The 19,533-nt window shown below is 31.5% G+C and overlaps 1 protein-coding gene across 1 annotated transcript in view; it reads left to right on the top strand.

The window, feature by feature from the left end:
• The window catches only part of C1H8orf34 (chromosome 1 C8orf34 homolog), a 362,951-nt gene that overhangs the window by 163,035 nt on the left and 180,383 nt on the right, over positions 1 to 19,533 (top strand). The window contains exon 7 of the mRNA XM_044682532.1: positions 4,084 to 4,250. Coding sequence (XP_044538467.1) covers positions 4,084 to 4,250 — 167 coding nt within the window. The remainder of the gene's footprint in view (positions 1 to 4,083; positions 4,251 to 19,533) is intronic.

The raw sequence follows: 19,533 nt of genomic DNA, 5'->3' as shown, positions 1-19,533 counted from the left end.
GAAAAAGAATTTAAAGTTATCATTAAATAAAATCATAAAATATGTGTGTATAAATGTATATGTATATATTAATTGGAAATTAATTCAATAATTCACTAATTAATGATAACATACATATTCCTAGAGAGCTAGGTTCATTTTATGGAAGGAAAGGATTATATATATGTAATCTGAAACAGGATTTGAGAATTAATATTACATTCAGATTAATGTTTTATTATAAATTTCTGAATTCACATATGATCTTTCCTGCTTTTATTCTGTGAAAAAGCTAAAGTATAGTTTTTTTTTCAAAAATTTATTTTTAAAAATACATTTCATATTCACTGAATTATTAGAGGTAGATATTGAACTTGAATACATTAAATGAGGTAGTAAATACAAATGTATTGTTATTACATCAAGAACCTAGAAATCATCTAACCCCTCTTAACCATTATACCACCAACCTAATAATATTTATTTAGTTGCATATTTCAGCACGTAGATCTACACATATGTACATACAACATAAATATACACATGCATACAAATATATTTCATATACATTTATGCAGACAAGTTATGTGGACCAAAATTCTTAGATAATTTTTAAAGCTGGGAAAAAACTACATTGGTTCTACAATCCTTCTCTACAAAAAAAAGAATAATCTTATATTTTGTTGTTAACTATCATATTCATTAAATTGAAAGTAGAATGTTAAGATAATGGATATCTGTTCATTCAAATATCATTCAAATGATTTTATCCCTTTTCTCATGTGTAAATCTAGCTGAAGTAAAAATTAATGAGAAACAACTTTTTCATTCATGCACTTTGGTTAAGCAGAATGATATAAAGATTCTATTTTTAAAGTAGATATGTCAGATAAATCTTCATGTGGAGTATTTTTATTATTTCCTCAGCAACAAAGTGACTTTCAATTTTTAACAAATGCTTATTAAATGCTTATCAGGTTCCTTGGTAATATACAAAGCTATGGATGAGTGAAAAAATTAATCAAAGCATTTTTAAGCATTTACTATGTGCAAAGCACTGTGCTAAATGGTAGAAATAGAAATAGAAAAGCAGAAAGAGCATCCATTCTTTGGAATGTCACATTCTAATAAGGAAGACAACAACATATAGGAGGTTTCATCTTTAAGATCCCATGATCATTAGAGTTCAACAGCAAAACAAGTGGTAATTCTTCTTCTCTATGGATTTTTTCCATTGGTAAAGTCATACTGAACTTTTGACAGTTCTATGGATGTTAATATTGAAAACATTATTTTTCCTGGATCTTCAGGTCTGTGTGTTGTCTGCAATTGCAATTTCTGGGATGCTTTTACCTTCTCTTTGGTGGCATTTGGATAGTGGTTGGTGCTGGTGGCAAAGGTGGAACCCTTCTTTATAGGTGCAGTAACCATACTGAAAGCAGAGCCAGGTATTAGAGAGGGATGGGGAACTGCTATTCCCAGGGCTCTAGGACCCAAGATCATGGATTGTCTCCACTAGACACTGTAGGTGGTGCTTGAGATGGTAGGAATGGCTTCACTGTGTTGATAATTATACTGACTTTATGTTTTCATATTTCCTTGTTGCTTCAGATAGCTCTGTAGATACCAAAAACAACAATAACAACAACAACAACAACAAACCCCAAGTCTCCTTCTTCATGGAGCTTGCATTCTATAGGGCAGTGATGGCAAATCTTTTAGAGATGGAGTGCCGGGTCCTGCCCCACCCCGACTGAGTGCTGTGCCCACCCCACAGAGACCATGTGCCATGCCCCTCCTCCCACTGAGTGCTAGGTGTGCCCCACTCCCCCTTTACCCCACACAGGGTAGAGAGAAAGCACTCCCATTGGACTGCTGGGCAAAGGTGAGGGTGATGTGAAAAAATGTCAACAGGCACAATGGAAAGGGAGAGAAGAGTAGCTCCATGCAAGTCTCTCTGCCTTTTTAGTAAAGAACTCTGGCAGAGGGGAAGAGTGGGTAGCCACATAGTTGGATTTGATGACATCTAAGATAATTTTTAGCTTCAAATGTATGATTCTCCTCTGAAAAAGGAGCCCATAAAAAAAATACAACTAATAAACATTTGAGGCAGAAATAAAAAACTTGGGCCTTCCTGTGTCTAACACTCCCTCCATGACTCTATAGTGCCTCTAGAACAGTGATGGTGAACCTATGTGGCTGCCCACTCTCCCCCTCTGCCAGAGTTCTTTACTAAAAAGGCAGAGAGACTTGCGTGGAGCTACTCTTCTCCCCCTTTCCATTGATTCTTTCATAGAGTCTATCATGTGGTAAACACTTAATACTTTTTAACAGAATGAAATTCACCTTTGATCTATCTTCATACACACACATGTAAGAGAATTCATTCTAGCTAGGGACTGGTCGGATAGATTTCTTATAGTATTAAGTATATATATCTTAGGTAAGGGATTAGTTAAGTATATGTCCTGTAGGTGAAAGGATTTTACTGGCCCTGTCAATAATATATGTAATGTTATGTGAGATCCAATGTAGACCACCAAGGAAGTCCAACCCTGATCCTAATGCAAATCAGGAAATCTGATTTTTAAAAAGCCATATGTAAAACAAGAAAACCAAAGGAAAAATTCTTCTTACGTGATAAATAGGCTGATGACTTTAGTATTAGCCTCAACTCTATCCTAATTAAGGTCTGCACCATCTCATGCCTGAGGTACTACTGAAGTAGTCTTCTGTTTGGCTTCTTTGCCTCCAGTTTTTTAGCCATTTTAGTCAGTCTTTCACTTGGTTATCAAAATAATTCTCCATATAGTTCAGACTATGTTACTGACCTCCTCATTGAACTTTTATGTGTCTCTCTTACCACCAGGATCAAATACAACATGTAACATTTTGGTTCTTAAATATGTTCACAGACAGACTCTTTCCTACCTTTCTAGTTTTCTGTTATTTTACTAAAGTTTTACAAATCTTTCCCTGCCAGAAATAGTTCTCTGGCTTTGTTCCTTACACATGAGCAAAATTCCATCTCTGAATTTTCCAGTGGTTGTGCCCTCCTCCCCTCCCTCCCATGCCTAGAATGCTACAATTCCTAACTTCTTCCTCCTAGCTTCCTAGGATTCCTTCAAGATTTATCTCAGATTGAAGCATGCCATTTTTTGCTTTATTTCCTCTGTGAATTTTTCTCTAGTGTGATATGTGTCTTCCTTGACAACATAATGAACATGGAAATATGTATCATATGATAACACGTATATAACCTATACCATATTACCTACCACCTTGGGGAGGGTGAAGGATGAAATGAAGAGAGAGAACATGGATCACAAAATGTCAGAAAAGCAATTATTAAAAAGTATATAGACATGTAATCAGGAAATTTTTTAAGAATTAAAAAATATTAAATCTGACATGCCCTCCCTCAAAAGACTCATCTGAAATCCCACTTCCTGTGAATAAGAACTTCTGAGTTCCTTTCTCCTGAACCTTCTTCCTCTCTTCTGTCAAGCTATTAATTCCTTTGCTCTGAGATTGTCTTCTCCTTACACTTCACTGTTTTTTATTCCATTTGATCATGTTGTCACTCCTATTAGTATATTAGTTTCCTGAGAGCAGACATCTTTTGTTTTTTGACTTTCTTCTTAACACCAAACACTTAGCATAATACCTTACACATGATATATACTTAATAAATCTTTTTTTGCTAACAAGTAATTTAATCTCCTTGATAAAGAGATTTTTACCTGACCTTGAATAATATATGCATATTTTCTACTTCAATTTTATAAGCCAGAAGTGCTCCATAATTAGCCATTTGGATCTTGACCTAATATAATGACCAAATATCCAAATAGAGAAATCATTATTACATTACTAATAATGTTCTGGAAGATAACCATCTGGATGTGAATTTTTTAAACTTTTCAAGTGAAGATATGAGTTTTCTCACCATTTTCAAAGCTTGACCAATTAAAAAAAATTTCTATAAATTTGCATTGGAGAACACTGGAGATAATATCTTTCAATCAAATCATGACTTCTTCCTAAAATTATGTCTTAAATCTGCTCTCTAAATAAATAAATTATATGTAAATTTTCCCCTAGCTTAAAGATGGAGCCCAAGAGTAAAGGATTAAAACAGCAGCAACAGCAACATAAGAAGCTTCTAGCAGCAATGTTATCTCAAGATTCTTTTGAATCCATCCACAGTCCCACTCCATCTGTAACTGAAGAAGATATTGACAATGAAGATGATGCAATGGAATTGCTGGGTAATTTTAAAAATTAATAATTCAACTTTTTTTCTTTTTTTCTTGTATTGTAAAAAGCGACTTAATGAAATGATATTAAAAACTTAGCCTTTCGCTTAGGGGGAAAAGCTTCTGCATACATTTATTTGTCAATCATTCACTAAAAGTTGTAAGTCAGTTTAACTTAAAACCATAATTTTTCTCCTCCTAAACAAATTAATTACTTATCAGAAGAAATTCAATCTTTGTTTATGCAATCTGCTTTCATTTCACCTTTGCCTCTGAGAAAATGCAAGCTTGACTACAGCATGCTCCATTAGCATTTTCTGGTTGGCTTCTGAGAATCTATTTTTTCTATAAATATATACCTGAATATACATGTGCATGTATATTCAGTCATCTCTGCCCACTCATCCCAAAATAATCTGCTTTGTTCCAAGGATATTTTGAAAAATGGAGCAAGGCAGTAAGTTAATTAATGTTGCTTGTCTGCTATAAAAACTTAACCCATTCCAATGAGTTTTCAATGGACAAGTGCTATGAATGGTATCTATCATTAAGGTGTGATAGTTCAACATAAAACTGATCAATGTAGTTTGTATTAAAATTCATTCACTTATTGCTGGGTACTATTGCAACTCTTAGCCTATTCTCTCATATTTGTCTTAGTTTTTTTAATAAATACAATTGTGTTGAGAACCATTAAAATGAAGGAAAAATAATTTGATTTGATCAAGAGCAACCTGCAAGTTCAGAAATATGGCTTATTTAGATGATTATTTCTAATTCAATCATGATTTTACCAAAACTAAAAACAACTTCTGCATTGTCACCAGAATTGTATGATGTATGATCACATTCAATTAATAAGAGAATGATATAACTACTGGAAATCTCTTGTGACTTGATATGTTTTTGATATTTTCTTAGATATTTCTTCCAAACCAATGCAGAACAAGATGTTTTCTAATTTTTTTTAAATATTGGTTTCATGTGCTAAAACCGATAAAATACAATCTCTCTAATTATATGATGTGAGAATTGTCTCCTTTTCTGAGCCACAGATTCATTTGGTCAAAATTGATAGGTTCTCTATTATTTTCCTCAATTAATAATGATTGCCTTTACTGCTATAACAGGTATACAAGTACACACATATATACAGTTTATATACATGCACATATATTTGGCTTTTGGTTTACTAGCATGTTAACTTTAAAAGAAACTAGTTAATAATAAAATGTTATCCTCAAGTGTATTGATAATACATGAACAAATATTTGTATATAACAAAGAAAACAATGAAAAATGCAACATCAATTTTTTAACATGAGTAGGTTTTTAGAGGAAATTGTTATTGTTAAATTCTCCATGAAATTGATTTTGGTTTTGGTTTTTGCATAGAATTTCAGATCTAAAAGGAAGATTCAGGAATATTCTTTCCCTTAACCCTGTTTCAAATAGGAGAACATCAAACATCAAAAAGACTTGTGGTATTAAGAATCTTCAGGGATAGAACTTTCATTAATTTGCAGTAATATCCTTTCAGAGTAACTAAGTGTTAAGATGCTCTAAAAATATCTTTTAGCCTCTAACCCAACACCAAATTATTTATATAACTGATGTCTTGACGGGCATTGCATAACTACATACAGTTAAAATATTCCATAGAGCTAATACCCTATTCACCTCCACACATAGCTTCATTCAGTCACACAAGCATTTCTTAAGCATCTGCAAAATTTAGGGTGTTATACATAATGCCAGTTTTCTAAGAGAAAGAAAAAGAAAAAAAAGAGAAGTCCTTGCCTTCATGACCTCATATTTTCTACATCCAAATTAATAATTTAGCTGTGATTTTGTATTTTGTTTGTTTCTCTGTTTCCACAAATTGAAATTTCTTAAATTTCCTGATAACTGATGAGTCCTTTTGAAATAATCTATTGAACATTAGTTTGTTAACACTTAGTTTTGTGTTGTCCTGTTATACTCCTCCCTCCCTCCTCTTCACTCTTAAAGACAAAAGTCTGTGATTTCCATCTATTATAATAAGTAGTTGGAAGTGTACACATTGATCCATAGGATATTTCAGAACTATTACTTTTTAAGAAATATTTCCTCAAAACATTTTCTTTTTAAAATCCATATAATCTTGGGGCATTGGTTGGAGACCTCAAGTCAGGAAACAATCTTCATATTTGTACTTTCAACTCTTAAGTGCCATCTATACAGACATATAGATAGAATAAGGAGAATCCAAAGGATAGAGTATGACAGCATGAAAAATCTATACTCCTAATTATTTGGTGGTTCAACTGAGATTTCTATGAAATTATTTGAAGCCTTTGGAATTGGCATTGCTATCCTATAGGTATGAGATTTGTTATTTTAGCCTCCAGTTGGTTGTAAAACAGTAAAGATTATGTAAAAAAAAATCTAGAAGACCTAGAACAGAAACATGCCTTCAGCATAACAGTATATATTGATTTGAAGGAAATAATTTCATTTGAAATTAGTTTTACCTTATATGTGCTAAATTTTCTAGAGTTTTTCTTGCCCAAACATATTTTTTTAATACATAGCTTCATGGAAAGAATCCTTTCTAAGGTTTTAATCATATTTTGATTTATATACACTTAAAAACATTCTGAGAAGAGTTCATAGGCTTTATCAGGTGATGAAAGGGGTGTATGACCCCAAAAGTTTAAAAATCCCTACTCTAGTTAAAGATTAATTATTGATGAATTATTATTGATTATAGATTAATAATTATTGAAGATTAATAATTGTTGAAGATAATTTTATTCATCCTGTTATTTTCTTGAAATAAAATAGCCTTCCATAATACTCCTTGATTTCTTGCCTTCTCAAATATTTTAAATGTACTTTTTCTTTGTTTTTATATTACTTACATGAAATTAGAAAGTTTAGCACATATATTTAGATATTTTCAGGCAAGACCAAATAGCAAAACTGTTTATTACCTATTGGATATTAAATTTTAGGATAAAAGAAATAAAATTCAATACTGGTCATTCAATGATCATGGAAAAACTAGTATTTTTTATATTCTTTAAAATTTAATTATTTGCACTCATTTTAGTTTTTAATAGAAAGAGTTAAATATAAATCTTAAATTCTGTTAAATAGAATTATTTTAAAATAACTAGCATACTTCCATATTTAAAGAAATTGTGATGAGACAATTCATATAATGCAATTTTTAATTAATTTGTTTTATGTTTCATCTTTTATATATATTTTTCTTAGAGCAAGATGCATACATATATAGTTAATTTAATATTATAATAGCAAAATCATTGTCCTTCTGCAAAATTGATTGACTTAAAAAATATCCAGGTCTTCAACTAATTAGAAATCATTTAAAAAACTGAATATTGACTTATTTGCTGATAAATTACAAATAACACAATTAATTGTTTTAATCTAGTTAGTCATTCCTTTACAAATCACTTTTTTCTTTTATTTCTTTTTTGAGCTCTCCTCATGATATTTTCCCATCATTCACCTAAGAAAAACAACATATTTCCTAATATAGTCATACATTAGAACTTTAAAGTACCTTGGAACAACACTAGCAGACTTCTAGCGAAAATTAACAATTAAACTATGTGTATCTATCTATCTATCTATCTATCTATCCATCTATCTATGTGTGTTTGAACATATAAACATAAACATATATAATTTTCTCCCATTACATGTAAAAAACATTTCCAACATTTAAAAAAAAATGAGTGTTGAATTCTCTTCCTCCTTTTCCTCAAACTTAATAAGCAATCTTATATAGGTTGAACATGTGCAATCATATATATATATGTATATATATATATAAAACAAAAAAATTAAGAAAGTGAAAAAGTAAATAATACATTATTTCCCATAATTAATATAACTTGAAATAACTACTTAGAATAGTGTTACCATCAGCCTTTATTATATGCAAATAAGTATATTTCAGAGCAGAATTTTTTTCTCCTCAATCTCTCTATAGTATTTTTCAAAATTTAGCAAATGCATATTTAGAGAAAATGGAAAGGTAAACATGGCTCCCTCACCTGAGTTGAATTACCATACATCCTTATATTTCCAGATACATGAGGTACAATTATTATCTCACAGATGTGACTACTACCTATGGTAGCTGTCATTAATTACCTCAATTTTGTGGAAGAACATTCCAAAAAGTACTTTTGTTTTTCTAAAACCTGAACTCTATAGTACAGAAATGATGCTGGTATGATAATTAATAATCATCAAAGAAGAAACATTGGATTTTGATACATAGAATCTTCAAATAGAATTTGAGGAACAATATTAACATTGAATACTATTTGCTTTAAAATGTATGCCCAATATGACCTTTCTTTCATATCAATTATGTCATCATTGCAATCATTTCTTCCAGCAATTTTATTAAACACTTACAATCATTGTGAAAAAATCAATTTCCAGACACTATATTAGGGGATGCAAAGACAGAGATGAAATATAGTCCTTGGCTTCAAGGAGCTTACATTCTCCTGGGGCATACAAACAACTAAATAGATAAGAAATACAAGATCATTACAGTAGAGAAATAGTAAATAATTTTGTGCTGGGGGAAGTACATATCCCTATGTACTCAAAAATGAATATTGTAGTTTTGTCCAATAGCTATAGAATATAGAATACTTGTTCTATAAAAATAGGTAACATTTAAATAGTATTGCAAAGCACATGGCAAATATAATTTCATTTCATCTCCATAACCTTCTTGGGAAATAAATACTATTATTATTCTCATTTTTCAAATGAAGAAACTGAGCTCAAGAAAGTTCAAATGACTTGCCCCAGGGTCACACAACTAAGTGTCTGAGGATGTCTTCCTTACTTCAAGTCTAGCACTCTATACACTGAGCCACATAGCAACAGAAATGACTTGAATTTTGCTTGCACAGTGCGTTGGCAAGAAGAAATCTTAAAATAACGTGCTGGTGCTAAAAAGTAAATATTTTCTACTTTTTAGCTGTGTTCCATACCTCTAAGGAAATCAAAATTTTAAAAATTATTATTATATTATAAAAATAACAAATTTTACAACTATATTATGCTTGCATTTGAAGGTTTCACATGATGTGCATGTATGTATAATAGGAGGGCGTTCTCCTTGTACAGTAATCATTTGTTAAACCCTTTTATAAAATGGAAAGTTCTTTTTTAATGTAAACAGTCACACTGATTGATCTGCTCTGACATTTTTTTACTAAATTGTTTTTTTAAAAGCTAGATAGCCTGTATTCCCTTCATCATTTATGAACAAAAGCATCAATCATCACGTGCGGACAAAACCCAATAATACTCAAACGATGTATTTTAAAAAGACAGAAGATGAATGATTCAGATAGCTTTCTGGCTCTGGCTTTGGTTCCCCCAAATACTAAGAAAACCAAGAGTGCTATGTTTGTAAATAAATTTGCCTCATAACTAAAGATGATATTTGCTAGCTTTGACCTTTTCGGGAAAGTGCAACTATTTTGCACTAGAAAATTCAAGAACCCATGTAGCTACAGGAGAACCATTTTTAGAAGAAAGAGGTGACATAATACAGTGAAAAGTGGCTGGTAGATTTGGATTCTGCTTTCAAATCCTAATTTGGCAACTACTTATATGACCTCAAGTCAGTTTTATCTCTGGAGTTCTTTATTTCCTCTCCCACAAAACAAGGAAGTTGAATTACATAATCTTGGGAGTTCCTTCCAATCCTAAATCAGTAACGGTGTGATTCACCTTAACATGATAAAGTTTAAACATCTCTAACTCCTTGTAGTCTCCAAGTCTCCATATATCTCCATATAACTGCACCATCATGAGCTCATAAGCTAGAGCTGTGGCAACTATCATGATCCTTCATAGCCACTGTTTCAGAATTAAAAAGAATTGCTGCTGTGACATAACTGCCCATTGGAATGGCAAGTGAAACTTCCAGTTTGGGTCAAAATGTAGCCTAAAATGAGATAAAAATAAATTTCAACTAATAGCAATCATGCAATAGTTTTTAAATACTAATTTCTTTTTTTGTGGAGTTTCAAAGAGATTTTCTGAAGTGGTGTATGGAAAGCACATCCATGTTATTACCATGTACCTTTGGTGCTTTTTCCTACAATTTATGAATCCATAATTTTAATTTTGCTTTGGGAATTTAATTTTTAAAAATCTCATAAATTCTTTGCTCTAATCATTATGGCCTACAATGCTTCTAAATAGAAAATAATTGGGAACACACTACCTTTCAGATGCTCTAAAAGTTATGATTGTAGCCTGCTCACTTATTTTTTAGAATGATGGGTTTAGTCATCATTAGCACCTTCACTAGACCTGCCAAATCATGGGCATTTTTAACTATGATGTAAATTTACCAGATTCTTCAGTAGAAAGAGCCACTAATACAAAATATTAAGCTTATTTAAAAGTTACTATAAAAAGATTTCTAAGTCTTCTGAGATTTTGAAATATCTCCTGGAAAACTATAAATAAACTTGCTGGCAAGTTTTTGTGATGCAGAGATATTTCTTTGCTCCTTCTAACTGAATCTTCCATTCTGATGTTAATTTGTCATTTATAGCACCTAGAAAAAATCAAATATTAAGTTATAGTTTTAATACTAAAATTAGACAAGCAGAATACATTTCTAATATTTGCCTGAATAGACTATTTTCTCCATATTCCACCGCATCAAATTAAACTTGCATTCCAATTCTTTATTTACATCTCTCAGGTGATATCACCTCTTGTATTTGTTGCTTCATGTTTGGTACCCTATTTGTTTTACATTTTATGCATTTTTTCTAGTAGTAACTGGGAATATTGCAAAAGAGGATTGCATTTCAGAAAAAAAATCTGCATTTCCCCCCAAATAAAATATACCACCTGCCACAAAACTCCTTTAGTTGCCAGACTCATGCATACTTATATCTGTGACATATAATAAAAATGTTATGTTGAACTATGAAAATTAAAGTAAGATAGAAGTAAAAGCATATTTGAAAAGACATTAAGACTAGAAGGACACAATTTTTCCCTTACTTAATTATAAATATGTAAGGGTTTGTTATTAGATATAATTAAGCAACATACATAATTATATATAAATATATATATGTACTGAAGAAAATATTTTCAGTTTTTGAGGAAGCTATTAACGATATGTTTAGCAGAAAAATTTGACAGAAAGGTGGCTTTTAAATAAGCTTAAAACTGTTGGATGGATACTAGTAATATAACTTGAAATTGTTCTTTCTCATGGAAAATCTACAATGGATTCATAGCAATTATGGAGAAAAGGTAATTCAGATTTCTTTTTAGTAACTCTGGGTGTCTTGCATATATCATTCCTTCTTCTTTTAAAGGATTAATTCCAGAAGGTACTCTAGTAGAGTCCAGTGATCAATTGTTACAGAAGGGGAAGATCTGAGTTCTACTCTTGAAATTGCCAGTGCAAAACCTTGGGGAATTTCAATAACCTCTTTGAACTTCCATTTTGTATTTGATAAAATGAAGATAACATCTGTCTGCTTCACAGCATTCTTGTATAGCTAAAATAACAGAGTTCTATGAAACTTTTAAAATTTTACAAACTATTCAATGCTATGGAATTTAAAGTTTTAATTATTATTGTTATTAAATCTTGTTTTTATTTTGACGGAAATTGATTCTTGGTGAGGCATTTATGTGACTTCATATGGATCACACAGAAATTTGGGCACCTCTGAATAATTTCTCCATAGAAATTAATATTTCTTAAAAAATGGCTATGACATTGGCCCAGACATTTTTATTGTCTTCTCTCATAATTCCTCAATAAAAACAACCATTCTTGGCTCAAACCAACCAAGCAAAAGATGAAGAGCAACAATACATATGACTGTGAATTTCATTATTGTATTGAATTTATAAAGTAACTTCTATCTAAGTAAGGTGATAAAAATGTTGAGAAAAGAGTTATCCAGTTTGAAATTTGCCCTAATTTTAAAGTATGGTATTTATCAATATGGGGATTATGAAATAGAGAATATTTCAATTCACAAAATTTATTTTTCAATGGCACATTTTTTATAGTTTTGAGTTACATTTACTTTACAACCAAACTTCAGGACAAGTATCAAAAGAAATGTTAGATATCATTAGGGTTGTTGTTGCTTTAATGAAATAAATTGAATTGTTGTGTTGGCTTCAAGTACTTAATAAAAACAAATAGTTATGTTTTGTGCACAATTAATTTGTATGAATATGAGGATGATTTAATTTAATTTGACTGAGTTCAGTGATTTTGTTGTTAAAACCTTTCCTAAAGTACTTCTAAACCATATATTTGATATCGTACAGTTTATGTTATGACTTTGCATATAAGCATGATGAATTCCATACTTATTAGCATTTTAACATCAAAAACAATGAGTTGTAAAATTTATTAATGAGTTGTCCTCCAAATGTTGTATTTAGAAAATGAGTTGTTTGTAAGTAGTAGAGTGATTTGTTTAGATTATTATGTATTAGATCATTCCTGCTAAATCACTGAGGCATCTCTGGATAAATATATTAAAATGGATCATGATTGAAGTTCAATATTGACTTTTGTTCATGTTACCAGAACAATTACAAGAACCTGCCAATTTTTTGGTCTCTAAAAACATTTTCTTTCCTGGCGTTGACACTTCACTGGAGATGAAAAAAATAAAGAAGGTAAATTGTTTTCAATGGTATTAACATGTTCAATTCATCAGTACAAATTATGAGGAACATTTTTAGATTTCCTAAGTGTTCAGTCCTATATGTATATATTTGCTATGCATATAAGAAGCACTGTGGTTGGCTTCCAACATTTATATTCACTTATTCTTGCTAGAGAAAGAATTCTGGTGAAGTCGGGAATAAATTTTTTAAAAATAAGGTCAGTGCCTATTTAGAAAGGAGTCCTTGAAAAATATAGGGAATATTTTAATAGAAATCAGTCTTCCAGAAAATTTATTTCTTCTCAGGATTGTACATTTTAAAAAAAAAATAGATTGCAATGCCTTATTGCTATTGTAAATTCAAAAGGAGCCACTCACCTCTAATACAAAAAATATGCCAATATAAATGGTTTTAAACAGATTTTCAGTTTTATGAATCATTTGCTCTAATTTATTTAACAAATTTCTAAAAAAAGTAATCATTTCCTGATCTCTAAGCTTTTTTGGCCATATACTGGCTAGGTTTAAGGTATTTCCTATAGATAATTGATTCTGTATATTGCTTATTCATTGCCTTATGGTAACATTTCAAGAATTTATTATGAAATATACATTCACAAAAGTACATTCTATATTTTTATCGACTAATTATGATAAATTTATATTTGCTTATTTTATCTAAGCTTTTTTTAAAATTAGCAGTAATTAAGTACATGTAAAAGTGAGTAGAAAGACCTCTCACACATAACAGGTAGTATTGCATGGTTCACCAGCTTCAAATATAGCTTATCCTTTTACCTTCAATATGTGTCTAACATTTGCCTGATTAGACTATTTTCCCCATGTTCTGCCTCATTATATTAAACTTTCATTTCAATTTTCTACTTGCATCTCTCTGATGATAAATATAATCCTTTATTACCTGAAATTTCAATACAACTGATTCATCATCTAAACTTTGAGGCCCTACTTTGGTTCACTATATTTCATTGTAAAAATTGTAAAGTGTCTTTTAACAATAGTGGTTATTTGTGTATTTCTATTAAATTCCTTGATCTCCAGCATTAATATTTAATCTACTGAATATATAATTAACAATAACATTTCTAATCAATAAAGGCAAAGATAATTCTTTATATATTATCTATGCTTTAAAGATGGTCATAGCCAGTCCCTTCAAACACTAACTATAATAGTTGACAACTTATCTTTGCTTCTGAAAATACAGTCCTATACCATTTAGTTCATTCAGGAAAAGAAATGTGCAACACAAAGTCCTCTTCACAAGGAAAAGGTCCAATAGTATGATGAAGAAGGTATATATCTTCATTAGTTTCTCTTTCATCTCCTTCTCCCTAAATGTGACAGGAAAGCAGTATCATCTCCTTTCTCTTTATGATTTTTATTCATGAAATAGAAACTGAGACATTTCCAACCTAATTAAAACATTCTTCCTAATACAATAGTGGAAAGAAATTAATGAAATTAAGTTACAACTGTAACTCTTAGTATTTCTCCTTTTTAAGGAAAGAAAATAACTATCTCTAAGCTCTATAGGAGAGACTTAAAATAGGGGATAAATATGTAAGGATAAATGTAGGACAAGAATGAATATTTTCTTGTCCATAAATATAATGTTGGGTCTTTTGTTGCTCATATTAATTTGGGAGATGAGCCATCAAAGAAGTTACTTCCTAGTCTATTTAGAGATGACTTCCTTAATATACTGTCTTCTTATTATATAGTGATACCCTCTCATTTCTATTTTTTCTTTAAATGTCACAATTAACTTCTTAAAAGAAATTAACTAAATAAATCAACCCTGAACAAAGTACTGTGCCAGTAAATATTTTGACTTTTCTTCATTCATGGACATCATAGCTAAGATAGGAGATAATCAATTTTCATAAAACTAAATTAACTCTTTGGAGTGTTTTTAAAGTGTTGTTTCCATGCATTTTCAAAACGAGAATGTATATCTTACCTCTTGTGCAATTCTTTAAAAAAATTACCACAAATTATCAACATATTTTATGAAATTTTAAAATATTTGCTCTCATGGTACAACTCTTTCGTTACCTACCTTCTTCCACCAAGTCTTTCCAAATCTAGAAAATAATTGTTACTCTTAGAATATCACTCTTGCCCGTTTTCTTTTGAGTCTATTGTATCCATTTCTTTTCCAGAATCTAGAAAAAAAGAGTAATACCAAAATAATGATTCTTTAAATTTATTTATGCTCCAAATAACTTCTATTTTCATTAGCAGAAATAATCACTGTAATCTGTCACTTTAAGAATTACAAACCACTTTAAATATATTACAAACACGTATATGTCTGTATTATACAATGTGCATACATGTGCTATATATTTAAATATACGTATGTATTTGTATACCTATGCCTACATATAGTCACATACATATGTTACATGCACATGCATATGCATAAAAATAATCATAGACCTATACATTTTTCCCACAAGTCTAAAGACAGTTTTAAGCTTTATTGAAACTTTTAGAATACCTTCTAGATGTGGTAAACTATTTTTGTCATAGCAACTTCACTTTTCATGCTTTCAACCAATTGTCCCTTTTTACAAAGGGAAATTCAACTTTATTTAGAATATTTAGAATCTACTCTTTGAAAGGACTTTTCAGACATTTGTGTAAATGAAAATTCATGAAAGATTCTAATTATAAAGAGATCAGGGTCTACAAGTGGGTCCAGACTAGTTTCAGGATGCATATTTTTTTCTTTGTATAATATAGAGTCAAGAAGAGGTTAAGTGACTTGCCCAGCCAGGGTCACATACCTAGTAAGTTGTCTCAGACTGAATTTGATCTTCCTGACTCTAGGTTCAGAGCTCTATCCACTGTACCTCTCCTTCCATGTGTCCTCATTTTATCTTTCCTATAACATTGATAGTGAAGAAAGTAAATAAACTTTGCATATAGATGCTGTTAAGTGGGGTAACACCAGGGTATCTAGCTGGGTTAACACAGTGGGTCCTTATTGTTGGTGAGGTGCCAAATCACCAGATTTGGGGAAGGAACTTTTCAATGAGAGTCTGGTATATGTTATAAAAGGTTTATTAGCAATTGGGTCAGGAAGGGAAGGGGGTGGGTAAACTATCTTAAACTACTTGGGTCCCCTCCCCAAAGTCCAGAAGGGTAATTCTATACTATCAGACTAAAATTCCTCAGCTGCATTAAATCTAACCTATCCAGGGTTTCTCTTGAGATATAATAGTTAAGGAACACTGGGAAGGTGAACAGGTCCAGCTGATTTGGGGTCTCACGTGTGTCCTCAAAGCTGTGTCCACAGAAGTCCAGATGATACTGCTAATATAATCCAAGATAGGAGAGGGAGTAAGGATTTTGACATTAGAATCCACCCCTGAATGCCTCACCTAAACTCAACCAAACTCCAGCCAAAGCTCTCTTGATAGATGATGGTTTTCAATTAAAGCAGGATCCACACTGAGGAAATGCAGCTCTCTCCATTCAAGGGAAATTCAAGGAGCAACTGACTTTCTCTGCCAGCCAACCACTCAAAGTTCTGGAACCTTCTCCTGTCAATCACCTTCACTCTGCTAAGCTAATTCCCTATAACAATACGTAGGTGCTATTATCCTCAATTTACAAATGAGGAAACTGAGGCAGAGTGTAACAGCTAGTATCTGAGACAGAAATTTAATTCAGTTCTTCCTGACTGTATTCAATGCTCTTTTTTGCTGAGCCATATATTTTGTTTAATAGGTCTTATTAAAATTAATTGGAAGAGATTTAGAATGACATCTAGGTCATGAATGATGAGGCTACAAACATTGCTGTTGGTTCTTTTGGTGTGTCCTGGCAGGAGAGGTATTCTTATTCGGCTTCCAGGGTCTCCTGTTCCTGTACTAGTTGGTGACTTTTGCCATTGAGAGTCACATTAAGTTGGGCTATTCGTACTGGACCTGTGATAGAGCTTTCCGAGCTCATATTATTTTTATCAGCTACAGTCAGTCAGACACATAATGACTTCAACGTTATGGAATCATTTTAGTCCTCTTTGAGGAAGAAGGACGACAACCACAAATTCTTGCATCTGGAGGGCACAAAGAATAGAGTACTGAATAGGAAGACCTGATTTCAAAACCAACCTCAGTCATGTACTAATTCTATGACTCTAGACACTTAATTTCTGTCTGCTTTAGTTTCCTTGTTTATAAAATAGGGATAATGGTAGCATCTACCTCCCAGGGATGTCATGAGGATATTTGAGAAAATATTTGAAAAGTTCTTTTTAAATCTTCAAGAGTTATATAAATTCTAGCTTCCGAGAGTTGCCCTTATATAAAGGAAAAGTCCCATCTCTGATTGGTGATCTTGCATAAACTTTCTCACTTCTCAGAGATTCTTTGCAAGATGAACTAAGAATTGCATTCCTTTTCATGCATTATAATTGGTTGAGAAAGTGAAAAGGCGATGTGTCTTTTTTTACACTATAGAAGAAATGGAAGCAAATGTAAAAACATAGTTGATAAAGATGGTCTTTGTGTTGACTAATGTGATAGACTTTGAAATAATTCTGTGGATTTGTCAATGACATGTAACTGGATAGAGCACTGCTGAAGGCTTAGTGAATCCTTTCTTTTATAAACATGATTATTTGTAGATATCCATCTTCGATCATAATAGTAAATATTCATCTTCTGTTCACATTAGGCTATTAACCTATGAAACCAGTTGTATTTTTTTTAAAAAATATGTTACATATCTTAAAATGATGTAGTCATGTCTGATTTTTCTTGCTGGTTAACTACTTCTCTTTCCCTACTGGCAGCACCACATGTATCTTAAATAATTTCTTGGCAATGAGTTCCTTCTCTATGATTTAACAATTGTTCCATTTAAACCGTCTCTTATCTGAAAATTTACTAGAGTCCAAATTTCATCATTAGCCTTATAAGATGATAACTCTGCCCACATCCACCTCTAATGTTCCTTACTTCTTAGTCCCTCTTGGGCAAATGTCACCAAGTATAATTTTGAAGGCTTACCATATAAACTACAAACGCAAAAGAAAAACTCTGTTATGTCAAGCACATAGCATATAAATGTGATGTATATTCTTCATAAAGTCCTGAAGCAAATGTTAAGCATGATAACCTACATTTTATATTCTGTGATAGGAAAGGTCATTAAAGAAAAATTAAAACTTTCTCCTCCCAACTGATAAGAAATTCAGCAAGTCATAGAGTTAAATTCCAGCTACTTTCTCTTTGGATGGGATCATATGGGCAGAGAAGGAGATAAACTAGATGATCTAAAGTCAAAGTTCCATAATATGGTGATATATCATAGTCATTTTTGTTTGTCATAGGACATGAAATAAGAATTTAAAGTTGTGCAATATAGCATTTCTTAACTTCTATTTCTTTTAAATTTGATTTCTATCATTTCAATCAAACTTACAAACACCAAAGATCTTTTAAAGACCACATGTTGCTGTTTTAAAAATATATAGAATCTCTATGGAATAATAAAATACAGTATTCTATTTTAGTTCCATAATGAATTAAAAAATTCAATGTGTAGGGATGTAGTATTTCCCCATAGGGTGATAAGTAATTATCTTCAATTAACTCACTACCCATGAAAAATTGTAATCAAAGTCAGCACTTCATTCTGATTTACTCTGAAATACCCATTTACTTCCTTTATAGGGGACTCATTTGCTTATAAATTAAATAGTCTAATTAATGTTTCATTAGAAACAATTGATCCTAAATGTAACTTAAATGCTTAATCAAAATTCCTAGGATTGATCTATAAAGGGTAGCTAGTAATATATTGTTTGCCAAAAAAATTCTAATTCATTTTAGGAACATGCTGGGGTTCTTACCACTAAAAATAAAGGGATTCACAAAGAAAATAGGTCAAAAATCTTTGCCAGCTTCATCTAGATGAAGACCCAAGTCTCAGAGAGTTGTCTAAAGAGTTAAATTGCTGGTCTAAGATAATATTGTTACCCAAGTGTCAAAGGTAAAATTTGAATGCAGGTCTCCTAACTTCCTACTATACCTTGCTGTCTATTCACCAGGAAGTTAGACTGTCCACTTTCATTGACCAGTTATTTGATTATCTACATCATCCAGCCAAAAAAAATTGAGGATTCAAACCCCAAGGTATATTAAGGATCAGCACTCTTTTCACACAGAGATGCTTGATGGTCATTGCAGGTAGTGGTAGACTGAACCCTACTAGAGCCCACCAACATATATCTTAGAATAAGGTTTTTAATAGGAATGATAAAGCACATGAACTATAACACTGATTCCCTTATTCAGCACACTATGTGTGTGTCAGAAATGATTCCATTTAATTATCAAGTTTTTGTAGTCACTTGAAAAAATGTCACCATTTTTAAAGAGGTGAACAATAGATATTTCTCTTAGGCTAGTATGTGTTTATATGGAAGTGGGGAGACCAGAAAAACAGGAATGAAAAAGAAGAAAAAGGAGATGGAGGAGGGAGGGAGGAATAGAGAGAGAGAGAGAGAGAGAGAGAGAGAGAGAGAGAGA

The sequence above is a fragment of the Gracilinanus agilis genome, chromosome 1 (genome assembly GCF_016433145.1).
Source record: "Gracilinanus agilis isolate LMUSP501 chromosome 1, AgileGrace, whole genome shotgun sequence".
NCBI lineage: Eukaryota > Metazoa > Chordata > Mammalia > Didelphimorphia > Didelphidae > Gracilinanus > Gracilinanus agilis.
Note: the sequence above shows the minus strand (reverse complement) of the source record. Positions and strands in the feature narration are given on the sequence as shown.